Genomic DNA, 10,235 nt, shown 5'->3' with positions numbered 1-10,235 from the left:
ACATTGTTAAAATTGCTTTAAATCCATTTACAAATGAAATATTAAAAACATTCACAATTCATTGAGTAATTTTCATATAGACACTATAGGCAAAAACTATATTTCTTAGCTATTATTAATATATAAAAAGATGTGTATAGATGTATGTTTATGTGTTTTATCTTAAAATAAAGCACTTGTAACCTTATGGAATAACATAGAGTTACAGGTTCATTGTCACAAATAAAAATCATAGTATTTTAATTCTGATTTCTTTAATCCTATAAAAAATAAATGTTTATTCACATGTATATTGTTAAAAAACCAAATCAAAGGTAATGAGTATTTGTGGTTGTTTTAATATATGAAAAATAGTATATATGAAAAGGATAGAAGAAGCAGAATATTTTCAGTTATAATTTTATTACCTGACATGTTCATGTCTTAGAATATAACTACTTAGAATATAATGCAAATATATCTCTATCAAATACAAACATATTTAATACCATTTTACTTCCATATAAGAAGTTTTGAATATATATGTGAAAAGAAAGTAAGATGGTGCCATTTGAGAAGGCAAAAGGAAACCTCAGAGGATGGAGAGCAACCTGGAGAGTTTCAGCATGTTCAAAACCCATTGAAAATGAGAATAAAGTAATATTTCATACAGTGTGACTTTTCCACTTGAGCTTGTTTCTAAAATATTTTAGTATTAATTGCATTTTCCTCAATGTAAATTTTGTATTAAAGCTATATATTACAATTGTATTTAAATTAAACAAAGTCTAAAATTAATTGATTTATAGTTACTTAAGTCAATATTTTAATACCAGATAAATTGATGTCTGTGGCCTTCTCAGTTACTTTTCAGATAATTACTTCTCAGTTAATATGTTGTAAAATATATATATATAAATTGTTTCCTATTTCAGGAAAGCTAAAGAAGCAGAAACAGTACTCTTTGTTCTTATTTACCAAGGAGTGTTTGGTATGTACTAAAGTGGACTATAATATAATCATATTTTTATTAAACCATGGTCATGTTTTCTTTGTTTCATCTCCTGTTGCAGTCAGCAGCCTGAGCGGGTGTGATGGAAGGAAATAGGACCCTGCTGACTGAGTTTGTTCTCAGAGGAATAACAGATCGTCCAGAGCTGCAAGTCCCCCTGTTCCTGGTGTTCTTCTTCATCTATGTCATCACCATGGTGGGCAATCTTGGCTTAATCTTTCTCATTTGGAAGGATCCCCATCTTCACACCCCTATGTACCTTTTCCTTGGAAATTTAGCCTTTACTGATTCCTGTACTTCATCCTCTGTGACTCCAAAAATGCTTATGAAATTTTCAAATAAGAATGACATGATTTCCCTGGGTGAATGTTCGGCCCAATATTACTTTTTTTGTTTCAGTGCAACCACAGAAATTTTCCTATTGGTTGCGATGGCCTATGACCGCTATGTGGCCATATGCAATCCTCTGCACTATACAGTAGTGATGTCCAAAAGACTGTGCACTGTGTTAATCAGTATGTCATATATAATTGGTTTCCTAAATCCTGCAGTTCTTATAGGACTATTATCCAGATTAACATTCTGTCGGTCTAATATTATTGATCATTTCTATTGTGAAATCTTGCCACTCTATACAATCTCTTGCACTGATCCATCACTTAATGCATTGGTGACTTTTATTATTGCTTCTTCCATACAAATCAGCACCTCTGTGACCATTGTAGTCTCTTATGGCCGTGTCCTATTTGCTGTCCTGAACATGAAGTCTAAGAGTGGCAGAAAGAAAGCCTTCTTCACCTGCAGTGCGCACCTGCTTTCTGTCTCTTTGTTCTATGGCACTCTCCTTTTTATGTATGTCAGTCCTGGGTCTGGACCAGGTAAAACCCAGGATAAAATGTATTCACTGTTCTACACAGTTGTGATTCCTCTGCTAAACCCCTTTATTTACAGTTTAAGAAACAAGGAAGTTTTAGGTGCTCTGAAAAGAATTATAAAATGATAATCATTTGCTTATTATTTCATTTTTTGCATCACCTATCCTCTCTTTAGCAGTGAAACATAAAATTTGATTCTGTGTTTTTTACATAATAGAAGATTTACTTATTTCTCCTTAAAAGAATAAAAGGTGAAACTGAATGTCTTTCTTAGTCACATTATTATAAAATGGTTAATAAGTACTTTAATATCTAATCCCTGTCTTTTTTTGAAATTCAACCTCTCTGTGAAAGTTCCTTTATTAAATTAATTATTTACTAAATTAATAAATTTTGGTTTAATATATTTATTATAATTCTTTGAGTTTATTTTTATCAAAAAGCAATTCAGGTGCAGAAATGATTGGTTTAATACATATTATTTCCCTCCTAATCTTTACTTCAGCAATCTTCTTTTAAGTAATCTGTGGTTGTATTAACAGTACAAAAGTAAATAATATGTATTTTTCATATGACAAGGAAGAATAACACCTAAGTACTTAAATGTAGTGTTTCCTGTTATTTACAAGTTATCTGATATACAAAAATATTTATTTTACATCCATGAAATTTCTTAAAGTACTAAAAATCACAATAAACATATTTTTTTATAGAACGTAAGAAGGTAGTTTAAAATTCTTATAAAGTGTCTGTCTTTTTGCTGCCTATGTCTTTCTTTTGTTTTCGCATATTTCTGTGGCTCAGAGTCAGAGATCTGGATGCATCTTCTAGCAAAGATCTCCAAATGCATCTCATGAACAGGTGAACTGTGACTCATGCCATTTGCCACATGAAGTCAATGGTGTCATTCTAGAATATTCTTGTCATGACAGTTTATATTTTTTCTGAGTGTTGAAACAATATAAGAAAGAGGGAAACAGGGTGAACCATGTAAGATGCAAAAACCACCATGTAGAATACATGAAAACATGACTGTAATATTTAAAGAGACGTTTGAAGGGAAAAGGAACAAGAATGCCCTTGAATGTGAAAAGGCCCAATGGCTCTCACATTGGACATTTAGTTCCCATCTGGTCTTTATGTTTTGGAAGACTATGGAATTTTTAGGAGGTGCTTCCCTGCTGAAGGAGATGAATCAACACAAGCAGGCCATAAATTCCTATCGCCCCATCCCCTTCTTATTTTTGTTCTGCTTCCTGAAGGTGTACACAATGTGGCCACTGCTTTAGTCTCAGTCATGGGAACTGTAGTCTCCAGGAACTGCAAACCTTAATCCATGTTTTACCTTTTACATAAAGTGGTTCTGACAGAAGACCAGCACAAGTCAGTGTGTTTGCTGTGAGTGTCTTCACCTTGTGGTTCTTAGGTCTTTCCAAGTCCTTTGGAGCAGGAGCATGGACTGATGAGTTAGAAACTTTGGGTAACACAAACCCACAGTTGCTACAAGCAGAACTTAATAGACCAATCTAATTGGAGTTTGGGATGTCAGGAGATAGAAAAAAGATACTGGATTTTTAAGTCTGTCTCATGATGTTTTAGAGTTGAGTATGGGTAACATAGAGGTCTCTCTGGGTATACTGTGGCAAAGAATCTCATGGTGCCTCTAAAAAGTAGATTTAGACTGAACTGAAAAGTACTGGCCTAATATATTCCATAGTAAAACTTTTAAGTTAGGATAAAATTATTGTGCTGCAGTTATATATCATTATTTTTATTCAGATAAATAGAACAGAATAGGGGAGAGAGAGAGAGAGAGAGAGAGAGAGAGAGTAATGAGTAATCTTGGGTAAGAAAATGTGACTATAGTAAGGAGTATGCAACTAGGAATTAACTTTTCAATAAGAAGGCATATGTATGCAGTATCTGTATTTGGTGAAGATATTAGTTTCATTAAAGCATGAAAGTGAAACTTGATCCTCTGCACTGGGACACTAAGCAAGGTGCCTTGAGGGAAGAAAAAGCCCACCAATCAAGATTCCAACTTGTTAAAATATGTTTGAAATCAGAGACCCCATGCTTATAGTGAAGAAATTGGTTTTTGATCCTAGAAAGCAGCTGCCTAGGAGGGGAGAGAGTGGGACTGGGATAAGTATGTAAAATGAATAAGATTGTTTTAAAAAATAAATGAATTTTAAAAACAAAGTAAAAGAAGTCACCTTGAGTCCATCATTAGTTAAGACTCTCCCATGAGACTTTGGACTTTTGACCAGTTTTAGGACTAGTTTAAACATTGGGGGTAAGATAGGTCTGGGCAGGTGGTGTCCCAAATAACAGACTCCCTCCTGGTGTCCTAGGAGACAGGCCTGTCCTTATGCTGACCAACTCAACTGCCATCTAGTCCCAGATTCTGTGCTCAGGGCTGGTCAGGGGCCCATTGGTCATCACCCAGCATGAAGCCACTGTGGCTGTAGACTAAGCTGCCTGCCCTGCTGGAAGACAGAGAGCTGTGCTATCTGCAGCTTATAAACACAAAAGTCGAGCCTGACAAGACACAGGGAGGCCAACATAGAGGATGGGGAGGTATGCAGCAGACTGAGGCTCCCATGGAAACTGCCTCTAGATGCCTTGTTTTGTCACAAAATCACCATGATTCTGGGAAACAAACAGAAGGTTATCTGAGATAAGTCTCAGCAATGGTTCAGTGTTCATGGTGTCAGAAACCAAAACCTCAAATCAGACTAGTGACTCTTCGTGAAGGATATTTACATGTAAAGGTGTCTGGACAAAAAAAAAATACTGTGTGACACACTGCAGTTTCCAATGCCAGGATGACAAATGAGTGTGAGAGCAAGAGGTAGGAACGTTCGAGGAATGAGGCTGTGGGTGAGCACTGCAGAAACGAGGAACTGCAGACTTGATGACAGTGATGGGTGTAAGGGAGGGCTGCAGTGTAGAAGGAGCTGCGGGCTGCTTCCTGCCATCCAGCTCCCGGCCACCAGCTAGCTTTACCCAAAATAATTACATGGAAACTGTATTCTTTTAAACACTGCCTGGCCCGTTATCTGTAGCCTCTTATTGGCTAACTCTCACATCTTGATTAACCCATTTCTAATAATGTGCGTAGTACCACGAGGTGGTGCCTTCCTGGGAAAGGTCTTAACCTGCATCTGTCTCAGAGAGGAGAGCCATGGCATCTGCCTGACTCTGCTTTCTTCCTTCCAGAATTATGTTCTGTCTACTCCACCCACCTATGTTCCGACCTACCAGGCCAAGCAGTTTTCTTTATTAATTAACCAATGAAAGCAACAGATAAATAGAAGACACTCCTACATCACTGCAGTTGACTGGGAATGTGTCCTTCCTGAGTGTGGCTAACAGGGGTGTGTGTAGCCAATGGGGCTAGGATTCTGACTCATCCCCCAACACACTGTAGAGCTGCGAGACCACCCTGGTTCTAAGAAGTAAAAGGATGCTCAAAATGAAGACTAGTTTATATCTGGATTGAACTTCCTTAAAAGACTTCTATGGGCTATGCTGAACCGGGAGACCACTTTGGTAGCTGTGAGCCATTGCTCCAGGCTGTTTCAAAGCCAGAGGTTAATATGGTTATCCATGGTCATACAGCAACCAGGAGCCATGTGAATGTCCTTGGCCTGAGGTACTACCCAGGGCCATACAGATATCTTTGGTCTGACTTCCACCTGAGGCTAACCTGATGTCTGTGGACATGGTCTTCCAGGGGCCATGCTGATATCAGTGGTCTGTGAAGCCACCTGAGGTCATAATGATGTCCATGTCCCATGCTGCCACTCAGGGCCTTGCTGTGCCTGGCTCTGTAGTCCTACTATATCCAGGGTCCGCTGATATCTGTGGCCTGTGTTACTACTTAAGGCTATCTTGATGTCTATGGTCTGGGCTGCAACCTGAATCTGTGTTGCTGTCCATGGGTAGAGCTGCCACTAAGGGCTGTGATAGTGTCCCTGGTCTGTGCAGTGACAACAGACTATGTTGATGTTTGTGGTCTCTTTTGCCTTTGAAGACCATGCTGAGGTCAGTGACCCTTGCTGATACCAAAGAATATGTGGATGTCCAGGGTCCATTTTGTCACTGGAACCATGTGTAAGTCCATTCATGATCCATGCTGCTGCCTATTGACTGTAAAGGTCAAGAGAGCTCTTTTTGCAGTGATATTAATGACTTCAGACTAACAGTTGAGAAGGAGAGCCATAGAAGGCTTTTGTGACAATCATTACCCTCAGTTTCCAAAAAAGTAATAGCCTAGAAAGAAAGTCATTGAAGAGAACTCTTAAAGATTGTAAAAAGGATGTTTGTGAAGTATATCCCTCTACAACTGATGACTTCTGTCAGGAGTGGTGGGGAAGGACTTTGTTTTCTTTAAAAGACTGGGCACCAGGAATTGACAATGCTCCAAATTGGACTTTTTAAAAAATTTCTCTTTCTTTTTTTTTCTTTGGGGGAAGGGTCTCAAGTGTGGAAAGGGCAGACCTGGAAGTGATGGAAAGTGAGGGTACTCAAGATTCATATGTGAACTTGCCTATCAATAAAAATACTATGAAGAAAAACAAAGACAATGGGAGCATTAAACTTATACTGAATGTTCTTGCCATCAAGTGGACCATGAATATATGGAGTCCTGGGCTAGAATGTTTTTATTTGATGGAAAACATTCACTGTGGGATTTTGGGTTTGAATCCTTGGTCCCAGCTGTTGCTATTTGGAAAGGTCATGGAACTTTTAGGATGTGCAGGTTTTGCTGGGGGAAGTTAGTTACTGGCAATAGGCTTTTTAGACTTTCTAGCATGGCCCTACTCTCTGTTATTACTGTTTTTTAATTGAAGGTGCAATCATCCATTGTTTCAATCTCATGCTACTTTGATTTTCTGGTCATGAAGGACTGTATTAAAATGAAACTATGAACCCCAAACTACACTTTCTTGTCAGATAATAATTTTATACACTGCGAAGATGTGTCTTTGTTTTACCTCAGTAGCCTAAGGCATCCTTTAATTGTTTTAATAAAGAACTGAACAGTCAATAGGAAGACAATAGAGGATAGGCAGGACTTTTGGAGAGAGAAAGGAACTTGAAAGAAGATTCTGAGCTGGAAATTTACCAGCAAGATGCAAAGGAAGTCAGAGATATGATAGAACATAGATTAACACAACTGATTATTTTAAGTTATAAGAGCTAGTTGGGAACTAGCCTAAGCTAAGGCCAAACTTTTATGCTTAATAAGAAGTCTCTATGTCATTATTTGGGAGTTGGTTGTCCTAAGAATTCTGATTATACTTTCTCTCTGAAACTGATGGTTTAAGGGAATTTTATTATAGCAATAGGAACATAACTAAGGTATTCTTCATGATAAAAAGAGACTCTTGAAAAAGAAAGACTCAAGTGCAACCTTGTAAAAAGTAAGTTGTGAACACTAGAGAAGATGACATAGTGTTAACCTAGACAGACTTCAAAGTTGTATTGTAGTTAGAAAGGAAATGTCTATGACCTAACATTGCAGTCTGACGCACTCAGGTGTGAAATGTAATTATCATTAAAAATAACAGAGCTGTATCTAAAATGGACTACACCTGCTGGTATTTTTTTCTTCATTTACTCCACCTAAATAAATTTCTGTTCTCCATGTCAAGTTAAAGACAGAATGAACTATGTGTAAAAGATGAATATGGTATGTACTCACTCATAAGTGGATTCTAGCCATAAACAAAGGACATTGAGCCTATAGTTTGTGATCCTAGAGAAGCTAAATAAGAAGGTGAACCCAAAGAAAAACATATAGTTATCATCCTGGATATTGGAAGTAGACTACATTGCCAGGCAAAAATTGGGATCTTGGGGGTGGGGGTAAGGGGAGATGGGGAGAAAAAAGTGAGGAGGGGAGGATGGGGAGACCCTGGGGGAATGGGGTGGTTAGGATGGAGGAAGGGTGGATATAGGAGCAGGGAAGAAGATATCTTAATTAAGGAAGCCATTTTAGGATTGGCAAGAGACCTGACTCTAGAGGGGTTCCCAGTTATCCATGGAGATATCCCCAGCTAGTTCCTTGGGCAGCTGAGGAGAGGGAGCCTGAAATGGCCCTTTCCTATAGCCATACTGATGAATATCTTGCATATCATGATAGAAGCTTCATCTGGCGATGAATGGAGATAGAGACAGAGACACACATTGGAGCACTGGACTGAGCTCCCAAGGTCCAAATGAGGAGCTGAAGGATGAAGAACATGAGCAAGGAATTCAGGGCTGTGAGGGGTACATCCATCCACTGAGACAGTGGAGCTGATCTATTGGGAGCTCACCAAGGCTAGCTCGACTGGAACTGAAAAAGTATGGGATCAAACCAGACTCTCTGAAAGTGGTGGACAATGAGGGCTGACTGAGAAGCCAAGGACAATGGCACTGGGTTTTGATCCTACCACATGTACTGGCTTTGAGGGAGCCTAGTCTGTTAAGATGTGCACCTTCCTGGACCTGGATGGATGGGGGGAAGACCTTGGATTTCCCACAGGGCAAGGAACCCTGACTGCTCTTTGGACTGGAGAGAGGAAGGGGGAGGGAGTAGGGGGAGAGGGAGAGAAATGAGAGGTGGGGAGGAGGCAGAAATTTTTAATAATAAAGAAAATAAATAAAGACACAGGCGGCGGGGACCAACACGGAATGGCGCAGCGGCAGACGCAGGATGCGGGGACCGGAGCTGCAGCAGATGCAGGCTGGGTGGACCTGAGCGGCGGGGATCGGCGCACAACACTGAGAACAGATCACCCCACTACAATTAAATCAAAGAGGTAGGCCTTTTGTTGGTGAGGTCCCTGGCAAACGGGGAGCCTGTTCCTGTTCCTGAAGACCCTTCTGAGTGGTGAGAGGGATCTTGGCCCTCGGCAGGAGCCAAGAAACAGAGTGAGCACATTTTGTAAGAGGAGCTCCTGGCCAGCAGGGAAACCTGATCCAGTTTTCAAAGACCCAGTAGATAGCATCGATAGGAGGAGATGGGCAGACACCAAGGCAAGAATTCATCCAATAATCTGAAAAACAACATGAAAACACCAGAACCCAATGATCTTACAACAGAAGGACTGGAATACCCTAACATAGAAGAAGTGGAAAAAATTGACATTATGAACGCAATAGAGTCCCTTAAACAATATGTAAAAAACGCCCTTATAGAAATGGATGAGAAGTATAACAAAAAGTTTAAAGAAATGAGTAAATATGCACATGATACCCTAGGAAACCAAGAAAAAAACGGTCAAACATGCAATGGAAACAGTTCAAGAATTGAAAACTGAAATGGAATCAAGCAAGAAAACACAAACTGAGGACCAGATGGATATGGAAAATCTAGGTCAACGAGCAGAGTCTACAGAAACAAGCATAATCAATAGAATACAAGAGATAGAAGAAAGAATCTCAGATTCTGAGGACACCATAGAGAAAATAAACGCACTGATCAAAGAAAACAGCAAAGCCAACAAATTCTCATCACAAAACATTCAGGAAATATGGGACACAATAAAAAGACCAAAATTTAGAATAATAGGAATAGAAGAAGGAGAAGAGTCACAGCTCAAAGGCCCAGAAAATATTTTTAACAAAATTATGGAAGAAATCTTTCCCAACATAAAGAAAGATATTCTTTTGAATATTCAAGAAGCATACAGAACACCAAACAGACTGGATCAAAGAAAAACATCCCCTTGCCATATCATAATCAAAACACAAAATATACAGGTTAAAGAAAGAATATTAAGAGCTGCAAGAGAAAAAGGCCAAGTAACTTACAAAGGTAAACCGATCAGACTTACACCTGACTTCTCTATGGAAACCATGAAAGCCAGAAGGTCCTGGATAGAGGTACTGCAGACACTAAGAGACCATGGATGCAGAACCAAATTACTATACCCAGCCAAGCTATTGTTCACTATCAATGGAGAAAACAAGACATTCCAGGATAAGAACAAATGTAAATAATACGTAGCCACAAATCCAGCCCTACAGAAAGTAATAGAATAAAAATCGCTACACAAGAAATCCAACATTGCCAACAATGCCTACAATAACTCAGGCATCCAGTGACCCTTCACCAGCACAACTCAAAGAAGGGAGACACACAAACTCTACTACCAAAAACAATAACTGGAATAGACAACCACTGGTCATTAATATCACTTAATATTAATGGTCTCAATTCACCTATAAAAAGACACAGATTAAGAGATTGGATACGAAAACAGGACCCAACATTCTGCTGTTTGCAAGAAACACATCTCAACCACAAAGACAGGCATCTACTCAGAGTAAAGGGTCTTTCAAGCAAATGGTCATAAGAAAAAAGTAGGTGT

General features: G+C 39.0%; 1 protein-coding gene across 1 annotated transcript; it reads left to right on the top strand.

The window, feature by feature from the left end:
- Window positions 1–1,073: 1,073 nt before the first annotated feature.
- On the top strand, window positions 1,074–1,991 carry LOC142838108 (olfactory receptor 5AC2-like). Its single transcript, XM_075953431.1, has one exon. The coding sequence runs from the start codon at window positions 1,074–1,076 to the stop codon at window positions 1,989–1,991; it is 918 nt and encodes a 305-aa protein (XP_075809546.1).
- The last annotated feature ends 8,244 nt before the right edge of the window (window positions 1,992–10,235 follow it).

The sequence above is a fragment of the Microtus pennsylvanicus genome, chromosome 1 (genome assembly GCF_037038515.1).
Source record: "Microtus pennsylvanicus isolate mMicPen1 chromosome 1, mMicPen1.hap1, whole genome shotgun sequence".
Classification (NCBI taxonomy): domain Eukaryota; kingdom Metazoa; phylum Chordata; class Mammalia; order Rodentia; family Cricetidae; genus Microtus; species Microtus pennsylvanicus.
This window is presented reverse-complemented; position numbering and strand designations above follow the sequence as displayed.